A 21,765-nucleotide genomic window follows, 5' to 3' on the forward strand; every position below is an offset into this window, starting at 1 on the left:
CTTCTGCCTCAGAATTAGCATGGCTTTTTACGCTCCATGTATTTTGTCTACATGGCTTGCCCAAGCACATCCTGTCAATCCAAGGGGTGCAATTCACCGTGAACTACCGACACTCACTTTGTAAAAAGTATGGCATTATGCTGGATTTCACTATGGCATACCATCCACAAGGAAATGGATAGGCTGAACGCACAAATACACTGAAAACCTTCCTTCATGCCTATATCAATGAGTGCCAGGACAATTGGGCCACTCAATTGCCTTGGGAAGAGTTCTCTCACAATATTTGTTTATGTATGTATTTATTTGCATGTTTTATATACCATCATTCCAAAAGAAGATCACAACAGTTTACAAAATCAGCATTCATATTCTAGGTCAACACAACAGCAAATAGAGATGTGATTCGGCTGAACCTTTTGGTTCGGTCTTCGTTATCGGCCCGCCGCAGGAAATTTTGTTTCCCCGCAGTTCGGACCGATTTTTTTTTCGGCTGTCCCGAACCGAAAAAAACCCCCACCCCAACCCTTCAGATTTAATTAATTACTACCCCCCACCCTCCCAACACCCCTAAAACGTACCGAACGTCCCTGGTGGTCCAGTGGGGGTCCTGGGAGCGATCTCCCACTCTCAGGTCATCAGCTGTCAGTAAACAAAATGGCGCCAGTGGCCCTTTGCCTTTACCATGTGACAGTGGCTATCGGTGCCATTGGCCGGCCTCTGCCACATGGTAGGAGCAATGGACGGCTGGCGCCATCTTAAAAAATGGCACGGGCAAGAAATTTCATGGGTTTTCCTATCGTTTCAGCAACCCCCCGAACTGCGACGAAATAGGAAATATTGTCTATATTTCCTATTTTCTCGCAAATGAATGCACATCCCTAACAGCAAATACATTTTCTAGGTCAACATATCAAGTACAAGTTAACTAGGGTGCTATGATTGTGGTTTGTAATCCATAATTTCCATTTCATTATCCTTCATGTATTAGTCAGTAAGTTATCATGTTTAAACTTTACATTGCTCAATACTTATTGTTCATACTACTAACATAATCTGTGGTTTTTACAGTGAAGTTATTGGCATATTGGTATATATATTTCTAAAGAGTCATGTTTTGCATTCACGTTTGAAACTCTTTCTTTCTGTTGTCAGATGTAATGACTCTGGAAGAGAGTTCCACAACTTGTGGCCCGCTATGGAAAACATTTGGTCTCTTATTTGTATTAGATGTGTACTCCGTGTTGTAGGAGTGAAGACAAATGAGAATCTTCACTGCTACACAACCAACTGGATCGGCTTCCGCTTTGCTTTTTGGCTCCGTGTTGTAGGAACATTTAGAAGTCCTTTGTTTTGTGAATTTAGGTCTCTCTGCAGTGTGTAAGGTTGAAGTGTCACTCCTATTAATCGTGGGTTAATGCTGTAGATGATATTAAAAATTAGAGTTAATACTTTCTAATGGATTATTCAGAAAGCCAGTGTAGTGCTAAAAGTGAGGGGGTGATGTGGTCAAATTTCCTTGTCCCTAGTAAGAGTCTAGCTGAGTCATTTTGTAGTAGTTGTAGTGGTTTTAATAGTCCAGAGAAAAGCCCTAGTAATAGTGAGTTGCACTAATCTATGTTTGAAAATATTAGTGTTTGTAAAACAGTGCAGAAGTCCTGTATTGTTAGTAATGGTTTCAACCAATGTAATATTCTCAGCTTGGAGTACCCGGTTTTGATTAGTTTTCTTATATGCTTTTTCATTGTAAAGTTCTTATCAATCTGTATTCCTAGATCCCGTACTTGATCTGAAGGTGTAGTGTTCAAATTTTCCAGGTCTAGGGTTGGTGGTTTGATTATCGAGGAATTTCTCCTTAACCACATAATTTCAGGGTTTTTTTGTGTTTAGTGTTTAGTGTTAGTTTCAGCTGAGATAGTTTTTGTTGTACTGCTTTCATGTAGGTTGACAGTGATTTGTGAATGGGATGTAGAATTGTATGTCATCTGCATATAGGAAGAAGTTGATTCCTAGCTCCACTAGTAATGTACATAGAGGCAGCATGTAAATGTAGGCGAGAGGGACATCTGTATCGATTCGGAAGGTGTCAGATATGTGATTGCCCAGTTTGACTTGGAAAGACCTATCTGCTAGAAAGGTAAGAACATAAGAAATTGCCATACTGGCTCAGACCAAGGGTCCATCAAGCCCAGCATCCTGTTTCTAACAGAGGCCAAACCAGGCCACAAGAACCTGGCAATTACCCAAACACCAAGAAGATCCCATGCTACTGATTCAATTAATAGCAGTGGCTATTCCCTAGATAAATTTGATTAATAGCAGTTAATGGACCTGCTCCAAGAAATTATCCAAACCTTTTTTGAACCCAGCTACATAACTGCACTAACCACATCCTCAGGCAACAAATTCTAGAGTTTAATTGTGCGTTGAGTGAAAACAAATTTTCTCTGATTAGTCTTATACAGTAAAATGGATTGTGCCTATACAGTAAAATGGATTGTGCTTCATGGACATGCGTTGGACGCGCGTTGGACGCGGCTTGCATTTGCATGCCATTTAAATAGAGTATCGAGCGGTATGTGATCCGAACAGTGCGTGCAGCAAACACGGGTGCGCCCGGCCCTAACACACCTCTTTCTACCGCACCTTACTGTATCGGCCCGATTGTGTTAGCTTTTTTGACTGCTGCAGCACACTAAGCCGACGATTTTAAAGTATTATCCACTATCCTCCCTCCCATGACACCCACTCCCCACCTTCCCTCATGACTTTCTTGTCAATAGTGATTCTCTTGTAAAAAGTGACTTCTTGTAAATAGTGATTTTGTTAACCCTCATATTCTACACTCTATGCCTTATTATGTGTTAATTGTTGAAAATTACCCTTATCATTATATACAACAGTTCATTGTTACACTGTAAAGCACTTGTTGCTGAGTTTTGTTTAATGTGAACCGATGAGATGTTCCCAACGTATATAAAAACTCCTAAATAAAAATAAATAAATAAATAAATAAATAAATAAATAAATAAAATGATGCCTAGATCTTTTTCCTGGGTGGTAGTTCCTAATATTGAACCTAACATCATGTATCTACAGCAAGGGTTATTTTTCCCAATGTGCAACACCTTGCACTTGTCCACATTAAATTTCAACTGCCATTTGGATGCCCAATCTTCCAGTCTTGCAAGGTCCTCCTGTAATGTATCACAATCTGCTTGTGATTTAACTACTCTGAATAATTTTGTATCATTTCTGTCTATTCCATTTTTTCTCATTTGATGGCATAACAATATGGTCTACAGTGTTAAAGGCTGCTGTTAGATCAATTAGTACCAGGATATAGGGTTCATCATTGTCAAATTCCTGTAGTACAGGGTTGGTTAAGGAAATGAGTAGGATTTCTGTTGAGCTATATTTTCTGAAACTGAATTGGTTTGGGTATAGAATATTATTGTCTTCACTGGAGGATGTGACATCATCCCGGCAAATGGCTGGTTAACCCCGAGGCTCCTGCTAGACATCAGACAAATCGACTGACATCGGGCTCCCCGTTTGGCGTTTCGCAGCCCAAAGCCTCCTATTCCCCTCGGGCACATCGGCAGATGTCTCATCGGCGGAAAACTGTGGATTTAAAAAAGTTTTCTTATAATAAATTGCCGCGGGAAGACGAGCCCCCAGGCGACAACATGGCGGGCGCAGGATCCGAGGCTGTGGATTTCGAGGCGGAGGGCGCGGCTGATCATGCGGACGAAAACGTGACCCCTACTAAGGCTGAGATGAAGGGCTGGTTCGCTGAAATTAAATCGGAAATTGCAGCGAAAACCGAGGTGATCATGACCTCCATAGAAGAGCTCAAAGAGGATCTCGCCGAACATGGCCGCCGAATCTTTGAAGTCGAAAACCCGTGTGGAGGCAAATAGCGTGGACTTAAAAGAGCAACAGGATAAACTCCAGACTATACAAGAAGATATGGTACGCCTGCAAGATAAAATGGAGGACCTGGAAAAACCGGTCCAGGCGCCATAAACCTCCGTTTAGGGGCATCCCGGAGGACCTGATTATAATGACTGTATGGACACTGTGGCCAAGATCAGCGCCATGCTCCTCGCTGCAGGCACAGGATCAGCTACCCCGGAGCAAGAGGTGGAGGTAAAAATAGCGAGAGCCCATAGGGTCTTCGGTCCCCGGGTGAACAACTTGCCTAAAGACATTATAGCCTGCTATCACGAATACGCTGTTAAAGATAAAATCGCCAATATAGCACGGCAGCAATCTAGCTGGAAATGGGAGGGCCACGAGGTCATGATTTTCTTAGACCTTTCACCCACTACAATAAAGAAGCGGCGGGATTTTAAGCCAGTAACGGACTTTTTACGCAAAGAAAATGTGCGGTACCGGTGGCTATTCCCATTTGGGCTCAACTTTGCTTTGAAAGGTGAACCACACAGGGTGAAAATGCCGGCGGAGGCCTCAACTATCCTGCGTGCAGCAGGTTACCCTGAGATTTCGGGTTTACCTGTCCCTCCTAAGCCCCCTGGGCGGAAGGAAGGTCCACCGCGCTGGGAACGGGTGAATAGGGGAGATAAAAGATTGTGACGGCAGCCCGATTCCTCTCCGCAGCGTTGAACTTCGGCTGGGTGAGACACACCGAGTACCGGCGAGGACTCACGGCTTTTCTTGAAACGCACTGTTTGACAGCCCTGAAATGGGCAGTGCACCTGGGTAACAGGCACCGGCTGCTGTTTATGCAGTCTCTATTACAGTTATATTTGTTTGCTGTATTACTGCATTTGCTTTCTGTTTGCTTGCCAGTTCTGATGTACAGTTTTCCTCTCTAGTTATTTGTTGGGGATTACCTACTATGTCCGATTATGTTCCTATATGATTCTAAGATGTCCGGGGGGACAGGCTTTGGTGGGATGATTGACTCCTCCCTTATTCAGACAGCATGGCCCTGGGACAGGGGACAGGGCTGTGGGGGAGGTGGGAAAGCGGGGGGGGGGGGGGGGGAACTTAGAGGGTAGCACTTCTCATAGCTTTCTTGATATGGGGACTATTAGGTTCACAAAGAATCACAGACATAATGGATTTTTCGTGTGGCTGGGGCAGCAGTTGGCACGTAAGTGGCTCTTAGCCTTCGATTTTCTCCTGCCATGACAGCCTTTACCATTATGTCCCTTAATGTAAAGGGACTGATTCTCCTTTTAAAACGGCAATCTCTGTTTGATGATTTGAATTTCCATCATACTATGATTGCCTTTGTACAAGAAACCCATTTAAAGAAGCGATATGAGCGTTTGCTTAAGCATGCTAGTTTTCCTAGACAATATTGGGCAGCTAGGCCTTTGGCCCGGAAGTACCTAGGAGTGGGAATACTTATGCATAAAGATTTGATATATGAAGAACTCTTATGCCGGGCGGACCCGGAAGGCCGATACCTATTACTGGTTATTGCCATTGGGGGGGACAAGTACACCCTAATTAGTTCATACGCACCTAATGTGGGGCAGGGCGCTTACCTGGAAGGCCTCTCGCAGCTTATTGATTTGTGGGCTGAGGGCCATATCATTATGGGAGGTGACTTTAATTTGACGGCAGACCCACGATTAGATAACTCCCACCCTAACTTACAGATTAGACGGCCGGAACGTCAGGCTTTCCGCCGTTTCATGCGGCATCATGGCCTGGTTGATGTGTGGCGGGTGTGGCACCCAAAATCTCGGAATTATACTTTCCTTTCCAAAGTGCATAAAACCTATTCCCGCATTGACTATTTGCTGGTAGATAAGGGTTGCTGCACTCAGGTTCTTAACCCGTCCCTGGGCCCTATCACATGGTCCGACCATGGTCCTGTATTTATGGATTTCCATTTCTCTGGTACGATAGAGGACAAAAATACTGGAGACTTAATGACAGTCTCCTGGAGGATGAGGACTTCTGCACCCAATTATATGGGGATATTCAGGAATACTTTCAGATTAATGATACCCCTAATATAGCTCCCGCTGTCCTCTGGGATTGTTTCAAAGCGGTACTGCGAGGCAAGCTTATTGCAAGGGGTGCTTATGTAAAGAGATGCAAACAGCAGGAAAAGGTTGATATCCTCATGCATTTGCAACATCTGGGGCAAGCACATGCAGTTACTGGGGACGAGGGTCTCTTGGAGCAAATAGACACCTTGCGTAAGCGCTTGGCGGATCTGGAAGCGGCCCAAATAGCATATAATTTGACTCGCAGCAGGCAGCTTTACTATGAAGGGGGTAATAAGGCGGGTAGACAGTTAGCACGCAAATTGAAGGTCCAACAGGCCCAGACTAATATTGTGAAACTAAAAGATGAAAGTGGGATGATGTTAACATCCAATGTGGATATTAGGAACCGTTTCCTTCGCTTTTATAAGGACCTATATGCTCCTAAAGCTGCCATCCCCCAAGATGAACTGGAGGCCTACTTTCATCAAATAGCATTACCGCAAGTCACCCCTGAGGCCCAACTATTTTTAACCAGGGACATTACCGCTGCGGAAGTGACTTGGGCTATCAAGTCGCTGAAATTGGGCAAGTCGCCAGGACTAGATGGCTATACTGCCCTTTTTTATAAGAAATTTATGACGCTACTGGTGCCCCCGTTGGTCGCATTATATAATTCCTTGCAGGGCCCGGCTTCCATTTCCCGGGAGGACAACCTGGCGGGGGTCACACTGTTGGCGAAGCCTGGCCGAGATCCCACAGTGTGTGGTTCTTATCGCCCCATTTCGTTACTTAATTTGGACCTGAAACTACTAGCAAAAATTTTGGCCAATCGACTTAATGTTTTCCTGCCCGGGTTGATACATCCCGATCAATCTGGATTCATTCCAGGTCGAATGGCGTCGGACAATGTCCGCAAGACGGTTGCCATCATGGGGTGGGCCCGCTCACAACATATCCCCCTGCTACTCTTAGCAATAGATGCCGAAAAGGCCTTTGACTATGTGCATTGACCATTTTTGTTTCACACATTGCGCTTATTTAACTTAGGGGATAAGTTTATTACCTGGATTCAAAAATTATATGAAGCACCCACTGCCTGTTTAAAAATTAATGGGGGGGTATTCCTCATCTTTTGCCGTGGGCAGAGGTACGAGACAGGGATGCCCGCTTTCTCCCTTGCTTTTTGCGCTCTTTTTGGAGCCTTTTGCCCACCGCATTCGGAACAATCCTTTAATAACTGGCGTGCGGGCTGGAGACTTTTCTTCAAAGCTGTCTCTTTTTGCAGATGACATTTTGTTTACCCTGTCTGATCCCCTGCGCTCTTTGCGGGCAGTTTCGGCCGAATTGGCTGCTTTTAGTAGGGTCTCAGGGTTTTCGGTCAACTGGGACAAGTCGGAACTGTTAAATGTTAGTGCCCCCTCTGCCTTGTTGGCCCAAGTAGCTATGGAGTTCCCCTTTAGGTGGGCCAACCGCAAATTAAAGTATTTGGGGGTCTATCTGGGCAGGGAGGCTGACCTCTTTCACTTAAAATTATGTGCCGCTTATGGACAAAATATATAAAGACCTGGAAGAATGGGACAGGTATCACATTTCCTGGCTCGGGGAGATTAGCAGTATTAAAGATGAACATTATGCCCCGGATTATGTACTTAATGCAGACCCTACCCATAGTCCTTCCTGTTAAGCTGTTGGATAAATGGCAAAAGAGGCTAAATAAATACTTATGGAAGGGGCGGCGACCCCGGATTGCTCAGAGGACTCTGTTTTTGCCTCGATATAGTGGAGGGCTGGGTGTGCCTAATCTTGCCCGTTACCATGGTGCGGCCCACTTGAAAGCCGCCGTGGAATGGCATAATTCCAAGCACAGTAAACCATGGGCACGATTGGAGCAAGCCCTGTTGGGGCCCTTTCCCCTCACAGCATTGTTATGGCAGGCCCCGGCCTCTAGGCGCCCTAGGTTGACCCTACCTGAGACAGTGCAATCCACCTTGTCCGTTTGGGAACGCTGGAGGGAAAAATTAGTGGGGTCTCAAGGTTATTTCCATAGTACCCACTTATTTTATCACAGTGAGTTCCGGCCGGCTGGCAGCCCAACAGTGTTTAAATCCTGGATAGACAAGGGTATACTGAAATGGGAGCATCTCTGGTCCCCTGGGGGGCTGGCTACATTTCCTACCCTATGTCGCCAATACCAGCTGGGGCCTGCTGATCTATTCCGCTATCTCCAAGTAAGACATTTCTTCCTTAGGCACCGGTTAGCGGTTGATCTAGCCAAGGGTATCACCTCTTTTGAAAGTATGTGTCGTCAGGCACATTTGGTTACCAAACATATTTCTAATCTATATGGATTACTATGTGATGACTTTGCGTTGTCCGCCTCGCATATACAAGCTTGGCAGGCGGATTTACAATGTGACTGGACCAAGGAGGACTGGCTGCGGACTTTTCAACTTCTTCGAAAGGGACTGATATCAACCCAGCATATAGAAAATGGATATAAGTTGTACTTTCGATGGTATGTCACTCCCAGTCTTATTCAGCGATACTCGCCGAACACACTGGGTCTTTGCTGGAAACGTTGCCAGGAGCGAGGTACTTTTTTTTCATCTCTGGTGGCAATGCTCCAAACTTCAACTGCTCTGGTCATCTATCTCGACCTGGCTCTCTACGATACTGCATGCCAACATACTGCTGACTCCCGCACAAGCTTTATTGAATGAGGAGCTCAAAGACCGATCACGGTTTCATAACAATTTTATTAAATTAGTGGTTACCCCCGCGACAAGATGTGCCATAGCAACGTAATTGGAAGGATCCTACTGTACCAAACGTTGTCTGCGGTGCAAATATTGGTTCTCCAAGCGCATACCCTGGGAAAGATTACAGCATTTCGCACAAGTCGATCCAAACCTTTCATAGGGTATGGGGCCCATATGAACGTTGGCTATGGTTTTCTGCTGCTCAGTAGCGGCGGGTACTTGTTGCTTCTGGGTCTGGAGTTCCTGGACACCTATGTACCGGTTCTGGGATACAAGCTTTAAATGGGACTTTGTTTTGAGGCTGCTGCACTACCATGGAGCCTTTCATTAACCATGTATCTCCTTCTTTGTCGTTTGATAACTTGTTCAATACTTACCATGTGTCTTCATGCTTTATATCAGCTACCTCTAAGGGGAGGGGGAGGGGGGGATTTCCAGGGGGTAACTTTGAGTAACATGGCTTTCAGTTATGCAGTGTATTAGCACTCTTAGTTTATTATGGTTGCATTTTATTCTGTATTTGGTGCATATTTGTTATGATTTATGCCAATAAAAGTTATAAATGAAAGAATATTATTGTCTTCTAGGTGGCTTTCTAATTGGGATAACACTACTTTTTCTAGGACTTTAGCAATGAAAGGCAGGTTTGATATTGATTGATAATTGTCCCAATCATCAATTCTGCCAGTTTTATTTTTCAGGATTGGTTTAATCACAGCTTGTTTTGCCCCAGCGGTGACCAACCCTTTGGATAGTGAGTGGTTGAGTATGGTTGTGATGATTGGAGTGATTACATTATGTGCTATTTTCAGGAAACTTGCGGGGATTGGGTCCAGTGGGTGGATAGTAGAGATCTGAATTGGAACCGGAATTGGTTCGGATTCCGGTTCCGATTCACATGTGGGGTTTTTTTCATCGGGCCCGATCGTGGTTTTGTTTATCGGCTGCGCCCGAGCCAATAAACAAAAAACCCACCCCGACCCTTTAAAACTAATCCCTTTGCTTCCCCCACCCTCCTGACCCCCCAAAAAACATTTTACAGGTACCTGGTGGTCCAGTGGGGGTCCCGGGAGCGATCTCCCGCTCTCAGGCCGTCGGCTGCCACTAATAAAAATGGGTGCCGATGGCCTTTGCCCTTACCATGTGACAGGGTATCCGTGCCATTGGCCGGCCCCTGTCACATGAAGGGAGCACTGGATGGCCAGCGCCATCTTTAAAAATGCTGCAGGCCATCCATGATTAGTGGCAGCCGATCGCTGCCGGGACCCCCACTGGACCACCAGATACCTGTAAAATGTTTTTTGGGGGGGTCAGGAGGGTGGGGGAAGCAAAGGGATTAGTTTTAAAGGGTCGGGGTCGGTTTAGGTGTTATTTTTGTGTGCCGTTTTTCCTGTCCTCCCCAAAACGATAAGAGAATCCCCACGATCAATATCGTGGGGGTTTCCTATCGTTTCGGGGGAGCCCCCGATTTCTGACGATTTTGAAAATATTGACGATATTTTCAATCGTCCGAAGCCCGATTCACATCCCTAGTGGATAGCAGGCTTAATTTTTGTAATGATTTGGTTAATTTCAAGTTTAGATTCTCTGTCAAATGTATTCCATTTAGCTTGCCCATGTTTTTCTTCAGTTTCTTTTGTTGGTAAGCAGGTAGAGAATTGTGTTTTTAACTTATTTATTTTATCTAAGAGAGAAGTGGCATATTCATTGCAGGAATTATTTGTAGATTCATAGTTATTTGAGATGGTGGAAGATGGGTGCTTGATTAAGTTTTTAACTGTTTCAAACAGTAATTTGGAGTTAAATATTATGCCATGAATCTATTTAGTGTAATAGTCTTTTTTTGCTTTCTTGATTTGTTCACGGTACTTTGTTAATAGGGATTTGTATTTTTCTAGGGATTCCATAGATTGGCATTTCAGATTTTCTCAGTGTCTGTATAGTGTGTCTTAGTTCTTCACTGTATCAAGGTTTCCTTTGTTTAGATGTATTTCGTTCTTTTTGGAATGTTTTTCTCTAGATTGGGCATAGGTTGTCGGCTATTTCATTGATGATTTTATCCCAGGAGTTAAAAGTTGAGGAGGCATTATTATGCTTAAAATCAGTTATCTTATGTCTAATAGTTTCTTCAAGTATTTTCAGTTCAATCTTTTTCTTATATGTGAAAGATTGATTATTGTATGAGTTTATTTGCTGTGTTTTGAGAAGGATTATTTCTGCTTTTATTAGTTGGTGATCAGACCAGGGCAATATCTATTGAGAAGTACTGATAATGCAGCTATTGGGACTGGCGCTACCGGGGTCTCCCCTTTCCAGCTGGTCTACGGAAAATAGCCATTACCACCTCTACCTCTACCTGTGACAGTATCTTCACCAGCAGCCCAATTATCCACCCAGGAGCTAAAAGAGCTTTGGATATGCACCAATGCCCTCATTTAGAATGCCTCAGACAGGGCAAAGAAAACTACTAATGCCCACAGAAGACCAGCCCCTCAATTCAGAGTGGGCGAGAAAGTGTAGGTAATTACGCAACCTATTTGGTTGAGACTGCCTTCCATGCTCCTGGCTCTCTGCTACATTAACCACTTTGCAGTACTTCACCAAGTAGTCCTGTGTTATATCAGCTAAAGCTGCCACAAACAATGAGGATACAGCACCTTCCATGTGTCCTTTCTTAAACCTTTGGTACTCATCTGGCCCTCCAGGGTACCTCCAGAGCAACAAGAATTAATCAGCGATGACAACACCATCTACAAAGTTAACAAAGTCCTAGACTCATGCTGAAGAGGCAAAAAAATTGAGTATCTCCTTTCCTGGAAAGAATACGACCCGGAGGAAAAACTTTTAGGAGCCACTCCCAAAATCTTAGATTGCAACCTATTAAAGGATTTCCACTCATGGCATCCCAAGAAACCATGAGTCTCAGGCAAGGGGCGTAGAGGAGGATACTGTCATGTTTGGTGGTCTGCAGTTTCCCCCACGAAATGCCGCACTTACATTGCAGACCCCAGATGCTGCTGGAGGATCCCAGCACAGACGTGCAGCAGCCCGCTGCATTCCTGCAGGTCCAACATGACACTAGGGCAGATTGCCGCTGACTCTGCACCTGGCAGCCCCTAGGCAAGCATGTGCCCGACGCACACAGATTTAAAGACCCATGGCGGGAGATCCTCCTCAGTGCTCTCTGATAACATCATAAGCCTTTTGCCTTAAAAGGCCCTGTTTTCTTGCAATATATACCTAGGCGACAGGTCTCCCTACAATCTTGTAGAGTGAGTTACCCCACCTTACAGTTCCTGCTCTTCTCTGTGTCTTCAGTTCCTGGTCTTCTCCATGTCTTCAGTTCCTGAACCTTGGTCCTTGCTCTTCATTGATATTCAGTTTGGCCCTCGGTTCTATGGTCTTTGTCTTGTTGTTCCTGCGGTCAGTCTTCACTTCATCCGTGCGCCTTGCCTGCTGTGTGCCCCTCGTCTTCCTGCCCTGCCTATCCATCCTGCCTTCCCTTGGACTGATATTTGTTCTTCACCTCAGTCTGCTTCCTGGACTTTGTTTGACTGCCATCTATCACTGACCACCGCCTGAGTATCAGACCTTCCTCGAATGTTGCCCACCACCGACCACTGCCTGATTACCGGACCTTCCTTGAAACACTACCCACTGTCGACCACTGCCTGATTACCAGATTTTCCTAGAAAACTGCCAGCCCCTTACCTAAGCTTGCCTTCAGCGAGGCCTGCTTGCCCTTGATTTTCCTAGAAAAACTGCTAGCCCCTACCCAGCTTGTTTTCGATGAGGCCTGCTTGCCCTGGCTCCAGCTGAGGATCTTTCATTCTTCAGCAGAGGCCCCCACCTAAGACCTGCCAGCCCTGGCACTAATAGGCTCAACCCAAGGGGGAAAGTTGCTTGGTATAAGTAAAGCTCCAGTTGGCTTCTGCCTCCTCCGAGTCTGCCAACTGATGGTATGGAGGGCTCCACCCTGCAGGTTGCGCCAACTCCACCTTGGACCAAGGGTTCACTCCCGCAACAGTCCCTAGCTCTCAGACAGCAGAAAAAGGCGATGAGAAGACAGGGAATGTGTCACCACCATTATTGCATGAAGTGGAAGAAGTGGAGCATCCTGAGATGGTTTTTTCAACCAGCAGGGGCAACAAATTGTTGGCGCAAACATGAAAAATTGTGGATGCTCTGGAGGGCATGAGGGCAACACAGAGGCAGCAGATGGAAGTGCAGAGCAGCAGACAGAACAACTGGCCAACATTGCTTTTGCTCTCTAGCTGCATGCACAGCAGCTAACCCTTGCTGCTTCTGCTGCTACTACTGTATCATATATTCAGGTGTGCCCAGTTTCTCACCCTGATATGAGCCTGCCCCGATCAGATGGATTAATAACACAGTTCTAGTGTTTTCCATCTCCCAAGGAACATAAGAGGCATAAGAACCCCTGAGGGGAGCATCACATTAAACTCTGCACCACTGAGATGGAGCAGATGGGTGGAGAAAATGGCAGCAGAACTTTGAGGGATGTAATAAGAGAAGTGGTAAAAAAAACTTGCTAGGCACCCAGCACCATCCCTGTCTGTTCACTTTTCACATTCCCTTCCATTATGAGTGTACTTTTCACTTAACACATTATCTGTTCCTTTAAGACAGGGCCACCAACTGGTGTTCGTATCTGTTACATCTGGCTCCAAGTCAAACTCTGTATCATTGTCATATCTGCTATTCTCTAATGCAGTTGTTCCTTGTTGTATAGTTATGTTGTGGAGAACTTAACAGGCAGTAAAAATGAGACAAACCTTGCCTGCAATGTTTAATTACACCCCTAGGGGCGGATTTTAAAAGCCCTGCTTGCGTAAATCCGCCCGGATTTACGCGAGCAGGGCTTTGCACGCCGGCGCGCCTATTTTCCATAGGCCTGCTGGCGTGCGCAGAGCCCCGGGACTCGCGTAAGTCCCGGGGTTTTTTCGAGGGGGGTGTGTCGGGGGCGTGTTCGGGGGCGGGGCCGATCGGCGCGGGCCTGGGGGCGGGCCTGGGGCGTGGTTTCGGGCAGGGGCGGTACAGGGCATGGCCGCGCCCTCCGAACCGCCCCCGGATCGCGTCTCCGCGCACCAGCAGCCCGCTGGCACGCGTGGATTTACGTCTCCCTTCGGGAGGCGTAAATCCAGGGGATAAAGGTAGGGGGGGTTTTAGATAGGGCCAGGGGGTAGGTTAGGTAGAGGAAGGGAGGGTAAGGTGAGGGGAGGGCAAAAGGGAGTTCCCTCCGAGGCCGCTCCGATTTCGGAGCGGCCTCGGAGGGAACGGAGACAGGCTGCGCGGCTCGGCGCGCGCCGGCTGCCCAAAATCGGCAGCCTTGCGCGCGCCGATCCAGGATTTTAGCAGATATGCGCGGCTACGCGCGTATCTACTAAAATCCAGCGTACTTTTGTTTGCGCCTGGTGCGCCAACAAAAGTACGCGAAGGCGCATTTTTTGTAAATCTATCCCCCTACTTTTTAGTCCAAAGTTCTGAGGCAGGGTTCAAAGTTGTGCTCTATGACTGATCTGATTTGCTGTAGAGCCTTATTGTATTAGATAATGAGTGCCAGTACCAAGGTGAGAAGATGTGAAGACGAGAAACATGGTGTGCAGTGTGCTCTGCTGGTTCACAGCTCATGACTGTAAAAGCATAGCTCATGCAATGAATGACAAGAAGAAGATAGAAAGTAGTTACTTATCTAGAAAGTCAGCCATTTCCGACATGGCCACTCTGAAAGCCCTCAGCCAGTCCAGACAGGGCAAGAATGTAAGCATTGTGGCAAGACCCTGGGTATTTGGCTAGGCTGTTTGTGATAATGCTCCTGGTATTGCAGACTACCTGCATATTCATGGAATGGAACCTTTTCCTATTCATATAACAGTTTTCATACTCAGATAGTGGCCTGAATGCCACATGGGTGCAATCAATATCAACCAGAACCGGGTGAAAACTAACTATGTCATAGAAGTCCTTCATAGTTTGCTCTTTCTGTTTTCTTAAGAGATTAATTATTGTGCTATATTCTGTGCAAAATATCATGAAGAAATTTGTCAATGCAATGTAACATGGCGAGCTGCATAATTCCTACTAATGTCCGGAAACTGTGGCTAAGAATGCTAAGGCATGATGACTTTGATGTGCATAGGCAAAGTTTGGTTTCTGTGTGTCTGGCTCTCCAGAATTTTTTATAACAAGTCCCATAGATCTAGAATGGTTTGTATGTTTAACTTGTACTAAGTGAAGACTTGCTATTCTGGGTCTGTAGATTCTTTCTGCCTGGTACTTCCTTCTTTTCTATGGTTGCTTTTGTCTTCTTTGCTGCCAGCAATGCAGAAACCACCACACTAGAAAATTCTGGTTCTTTGTCAGCCACCAACCATGTGTAATACAGCAACAGTAATGTAAAGTTATCTATTGATTGTGAAAGGGCTGCTCCTATATACAGCTAAATAGCAGTCTAAGTATAGCCAGATACACATCATTGTATGCCCAAGCACTGTTGGACATTGAGCTTATCTGCCTACATTTTGTACACACCCCCAACATGCCAAAAAATGGCCTTTTTTTTTAATCTGGCTAAAGGCTGCCATACGCACCAATTTTCAATAAGCTACCACCACTGCAAATCTACAGTATTAATTTTTTGACTAAGCTGTCACTGTTGAAAATCCCATGTAGCCAGGTATGTCCCATGTAGCCGGATAAATGGCATTTATGGATTTGAATATTGACTTCCAAGTTCTCCAGGGTTCACAATGTCACACTTAAGAAGTGGAAGAGTAATCTAGTGACTACAGCATGGGTACTTGCCAGGTTCTTGTGGCCTGGATTGGCCACTGTTGGAAACAGGATGCTGGGCTTGATGGACCCTTGGTCTGACCCAGTATGGCATTTTATTATGTTCTTATGTTCTTATGGCAGCCAGGGTTCAAATCCCATTATCCCTTCTTATGACCTTGAGCAAGTCACTTCTCCCTCCAATATCTCAGATATAAGCTAGGATTGTAAAACCACTGGAGACAGGGAAATACCTACAATACTGAATATAATCTGCTTTGAAGTGACTGTAAAGCAGAATATAAAATCAAATAAAGTTCAGACAGCTCATCTTCTTATGAATTGAATAGTATTTCATCCCATGCTCCATTAGAATTAATTACAAGTTCTTCAGTGTGTACACTTATTTTTCAGATAAACCTGTAACATATGCATGCAATATATACAAAACATTTTTTATTCAACCTCATAAATCTAACTGGTAGACTTTCAGAAACAAAATTGTTCAGTATTAGAAGACAATAAAATAAGTTCTGGTGGGCTGCAAGGAACAACTTTGTATTAACTTGTCTGTTTAACATATATATTGTTTTTCAGCCTGTTACTCTGAATTCTAATGTATTAAAAAAATCATGCCTTTCTTTTCTCTTCTTGTATAGCGGAAACGCTAGCACCAAATTATTTGAATAATCCATTGTTCCTTTTAGCAAAAGGTAAGAAATTATTGATTGAAAATGCATTGTTGTTATATTGCTGCACTGCATGTTTCTTAGTCATTATTTCTGGCTCATTCCTTCCAAATTAATGTTTATTATTAGCTCTTTACACCTGTGGAATTAATATATTTGGGTTTGGTTTCCTAAAAGTAACATGTATTCAACAGAAGAAGAACTTCCATTTGTATCTACTTAACTAGGGTTTCTTCAATATGCTTTATTTATTTAATTTAAAACATTTATAATCCACCAATCGAGTAATCTATCCTTGGCAAAGTACAATTAATCTACCTTTGATATCCATTGATTTTATTCATTCAGGATTTTAGTTTTTCTAAATAGTAGAAAAGCCTATACTTTTGTTGCCTGATTTTTTAAAGAATGTTCATAATATTCTCTGTACTGATGTATATCATTAGTACAGAGTCAAAACATGTTCACATTGTCTACCTTCATTGGATTTGGAGCAGTATATTATCTGCCAAATATAATGTATATGAGCTTTTGACATCAATATTATTACAGTTTTGAAAGGACATTTGCCCATGTAATATTTAGCAGGCGAGTAGGAAATTTATCGAGCCAAATTTAGCTGGATAACTTGTCCACAAAATTCAGCAGTATAGATGCATCGATGAATGTTCTGGATTAAAATTATCCAAAACTTCAAATGAATATAGCCAGTTAAGTGCCATGCTGACTTAAAAGACAAAAGTATCTCAAGGGCTTAGAAGCCCAAATTAAAGCCCCAATCCCCCACTCATGCAGCAAAACAAAGGCTTTGCCCAGCTGAGCCTATCCCCCTCCAGCCCATCTGATATCAATTTCCCACAAGTGAAAGGATTTCAGGACTGGCCTCCCTCCTTCCCCAAACCTGCTACCTGGTTGAATATTGGCCTCCTGTTTTCTCCCCAACCGCATCCCTAACACTCCCACCGTTCCACTACCTTTTAAATTCTCTATCTTCTCCTCGAATTGCAGTATGCTGTTACTGTAATCCCAGCCGGTGCGTTCTCCATTGCTATGTTAGCAGTGTTGAAAGCATAAGCTATCAGTGCTACTATTTGCATGAGACCAGGTAACTTTAGACCTGTACTTAGGTAGGCCTAAAGTTATCCGGCTATCTTAGTCAAATACAACTGAAAATTGGTTAAGTTAGCAAGATAATTTAGACCCTGTTTGCCGGAGGTGGACCCTTGGGCCAAGGTGGGGTTGACGCCGCCTGTAGGAGGGATCATACGGGTCCCCACCTTCGGCAGGCAGAGAGGGCTGATGGATGTAGGCCGGCTGGTGCTTCACCAATACCAGCCCTCGTTCCCCGCGGGTTGAGCCTTTGGGTGCTGGTGCTGGCTGGACTTAGGTGGCCTCCGTCAGTGATTGTCGATGGGTAGATCGAGGTCAGCCCAGAGGCAGCAACTAGCATAGGTATCAGTCTGTACTGGATGAGGCAGAGTCCCCGGAGACCCGGGGCGCCAATAGGAACACAGTCTGATAGAGGGCGCCCAAGCAAGAGCAGGCTGAAGCCTGAATGAACCACATCCAGGAAAAGGCTGAAGAGGCGTCTTTAAGCAAGCTGGGATCAGGGCTGGCGGCAATCTGGGAGCAGTGGCAAGCAAGGCTGAGGTCTAGACGAGGAGAGAGTCAAAGGATGGTCAGACGAAGCAGAAGACCAGGGCTAGAGAGAAGCAACGGCATAGTCAAGCAATGCAGAGGTCCGGGGCTGGAGAGAGGCAACAGAGTAATCAGACAATGTAAAGGTCCAGGGCTGGAGAGAGGCAATGCAGTAGTCAGGTGGTGCAGAGGTCTGGGGCTGGAGAGAGGCAATGGAGTAGTCAGGCAATGCAGAGGTTTGGGCTGGAGAGAGGCAACGGAGTAGTCAGGCAATGCAGAGGTCAAACCAGGTCAGCAATCTGAAGGAGAGATGAAGGAATAGGAACACAGGAATAAGGAAACAGGAACGAAGACAATCAGGATTGGGAACTAGGGACTGAAGAGGCAATGAGTACTCGACCAGTGAGGGGACCTGTTGCAAAGGCAATTTGAGAGAGCGGAACCCAGGCGTATATAACGGAGCTCCGCCGACGTCATCATCCGGGGCCGCAGCCAGGTTCCCGTCGCGGGCCCTATTTAAGACTAGCTGTGCGCGCGCTTGCGCCTAGGGAGGGGGCGCGGTGCTGGCCGGGATGGCGTCTCTCCACGGGCCACGTGGAGAGGTCCGACGTGGAGTATCAGAAGCTGTAGCAGAGAACGGAGGCACTAGATGCAGCCTGAGGATGGAGTCGGTGGCCCACAGCTGCCAGAGATGAGGGACCAGATGCTAGAGTACTTTGAAAGAGGTGAGGGGGCCAAGCCATGGGTCTGCCGCAGCCGGTGTGCATAACAGACCATCCCAGGAATGCCTCTTTTTATCCTGCTAGTTTTAGCTGCATAAGTGTCCCAATAATCAAAAATCTAGCTGGAAAGGTGTCCTAAAATTGAAAATGTTGACATTAGCTGGATAACCTGTGAGTTATCCAGCTAAATGGCTTTGAATATTGATCCCCTAAGCAATTACTTGCATGAGTTTCCTGGGCTGAAAATGTCATCCTCTACTCGCTAAATATATGTATGCTGTTTCACATTCATGCATGATCTTTCAAGGACTGAGTCCACTTTAACTGATGCTTCTGATGAAATAGACTCTGTCCTCTAAAGCTCAATCCTCAAATTGATTAGTCTATAAGGTGCCACCCGCCTCTTGTTATTTTTGCTATAGAACGCCGTTCTACATATTCTAGTACCACATTAAATTATCTGAGATGCATCACCTATATTTTCTGAGGAAATCTGAAACGCTTCACAAATTCAGTTAGAAAACATAGTTAAGAGATGTGATTATAACATCAAGACTAAAAAATTCATTAAATCAAAAAGGCTTAATTCACAATAGCAATCAAGCATGTTTGTTTATCAATAAAGAGTAGCATGCATTCTTTACGGACAAGCAGAATGAATCAGTGACACATGTTGGTGATGTCATCCAATGGTACTAAGGCAGAACATTTATTAGATAGAGATAGAAAAAGCCTGACTACTCCATTGCCTCTCTCCAGCCCCAGACCTCTGCACCACCTGACTACTGCATTGCCTCTCTCCAGCCCTGGACCTTTACATTGTCTGATTACCTCTGTTGCCTCTCTCCAGCCCCGGACCTCTGCATTGCTTGACTATGCCGTTGCCTTCTCTCTAGCCCTGGTCTTCTGCTTCGTCTGACCATCCTTTGACCTCTCCCTCGTCTAGACCTCAGCCTTGCTTGCCACTGCTCCCAGATTGCCGCCAGCCCTGATCCCAGCTTGCTTAAAGACGCCTCTTCAGCCTTTTCCTGGATGTGGTTCATTCAGGCTTCAGCCTGCTCTTGCTTGGGCGCCCTCTATCAGACTGTGTTCCTATTGGCGCCTAGAAGGCTTTTCTGCTCATGTGCAGCAAAACCACTCAGCTGTGCACTGCAAGGCCCCCTTCAGTCAGTCTTTTTCCTTGGAAAGAGATAGAAGTGTTTCCACATCAGAAATCTTCTTCCACTTAGTTGTAAGGCTCTCTTAGTGCATTTTCTTAATTTTGTTCTTTTAAATTCTTTTCTTTATACCTCAAACCTTTATTGGGAGAGACCCAAGGGTTTGTTTTTTTTGTCACAAATCTAAAATTATACTTTTAGTTAGGCCAACTCCATTTTCTCACAAGAGCTGACAAAAAAGCCACTGGGTTTTAAATGGTACTCTACATGTAACAGAAAAATGTCTAGCAGTGACCACGATACAAAGTGTATGCATTGTCCAGGGCCTAAACATGATATTCCAAATTGTATAATTTGTTCTAAAATGTCTCCTAGGGCATAAAACTTCAAAGGCTGCTTCTTCAAGAAATCTTTCAGATTATTCTGAACCTAACATCAACATTGGCATCAAAAGTTTTGAAACCATTGAAATCATCAACATTGAAATTATTCACTTCAACTCACAAATATTTGGCATTTAATATTGCCTCCTCTTCTTTGGAGTCAAGTTTGTGGCAAGGTGTGACAATCTAAGAACAGCTACTCTTCATTTATCCCCTAGACAAGGCATCAGGGTTGAGTGTGAAGGTGAAAACTATCAAGGCTGAGCATTGGGCTTTGGCTTCAGTGTTTCAACATTGGTCTAATCCTTTGGCTCAGACCAATGACAATGACGATGATGGTATGGAGCTCTGTCCTCCTAAAATTCCAAGAGAAGAGGAGACCTCTTCAATGCTGAATGAATCAATAATGTCTTTCATATCTTCCAACTTATGTACTTTGTCTCCTATTCAAAGAAGACCTCTGTCTCCATTCATAATAATAGGAGGATATACCTTTTCCAGCAACTATTCTGGAGCTGCTACCTGGAGTGGTATATGAAAAGGATTTAAACAGAATGTACATGATCTAATTTGGTATCTAGCTATGCTTCACTTAGTTTGATGCCTACTGCACTGATAACTTCCACATTGATGCCTATTGCTTTGGTCCAAGTGGAATCTTTTTCATTTATAGAAACATAGAAATGATGCAGAAAAGGACCAGATGGTCCATCCAGTATGCCCAGCAAGCTTATGGTAGATTCTGCCATGCCATACAGGTCACCTCCATACTTAATTTCCCTGGCTCTCAAAGTTAAGGGCCCTTGTTGCTGTCTGAGTCCAGTTCCCCATTACCTCTTGCCATTGAAGCAGAGAGCAATGCAGGAGTTGCATCTAAAGAATCAGGCTTATTGGTTAAGTGTAGTAACAGCCGCATCAGGAAGTTACCCCCATGCATATTTGATTTCCCAGACCATAGAACTCAATGTCCTTGTTGGTTGCTGTCTGAATCTAATTCCCCTTTTCTTCTTTTCTCCCTGACTTTAAAGCAGAGAGCAATAATGGAGTTGCATCAACAGTATGAAGATTTATTGGTTAAGGGTAGTAACTGCCACACCAGCAAGTTACTCCCATGTACTCTTTTCTTTGTGCATTCCCATAAACAAATTAATATGTGCTTTTGTGTGCAGTTTTGAAAGTTATCCTCATAGGAATAATTTCCAAAATTGATTTACATGCTTAAAACTGGGTTTAAACATATGTAAATGCACTTCATGGGCTGGATTTTAAAACACGCGTGTAAAACCCGGGGGTTTACACGCGTGGCCGGGCCTTACGCTCACAAGCCAATTTTCAAAGGGCTCAGCCACGCGCGTAAACACCCGGGATGCGTATAAGTCCTGGGGTTAGTGAAAGGGGTGGTCTGGGGGGTGGGGCTAGAGGCGCCTGGCATGCCGACCCAGCATTTTATAACATGTGCGCGCCAGCGCGCACATGTTATAAAATGTGTACCCATGTGTGTGCGCCAGGTAGCACGCACACATGGATGCATGCTCTTAACTTTTGAAAATCTATCCCTATGCGTGTAAGTGGTCTTTTGAAAATTGTTACAATATGGGGTAGATTTTAAAAAGCTGCGCGCGGGCGCAAGTTATAAAATCAGGGGTCGGC

At 44.9% G+C, this 21,765-nt stretch overlaps 1 protein-coding gene across 1 annotated transcript in view; it reads left to right on the forward strand.

Annotated features, from left to right (window-relative positions):
- Window positions 1-21,765, forward strand: part of PHF21B (PHD finger protein 21B) — an 888,545-nt gene that overhangs the window by 747,904 nt on the left and 118,876 nt on the right. Inside the window, exon 12 of the mRNA XM_029600063.1 lies at window positions 16,198-16,222. Coding sequence (XP_029455923.1) covers window positions 16,198-16,222 — 25 coding nt within the window. The remainder of the gene's footprint in view (window positions 1-16,197; window positions 16,223-21,765) is intronic.

The sequence above is a fragment of the Rhinatrema bivittatum genome, chromosome 4, assembly GCF_901001135.1.
Source record: "Rhinatrema bivittatum chromosome 4, aRhiBiv1.1, whole genome shotgun sequence".
Lineage (NCBI taxonomy): Eukaryota > Metazoa > Chordata > Amphibia > Gymnophiona > Rhinatrematidae > Rhinatrema > Rhinatrema bivittatum.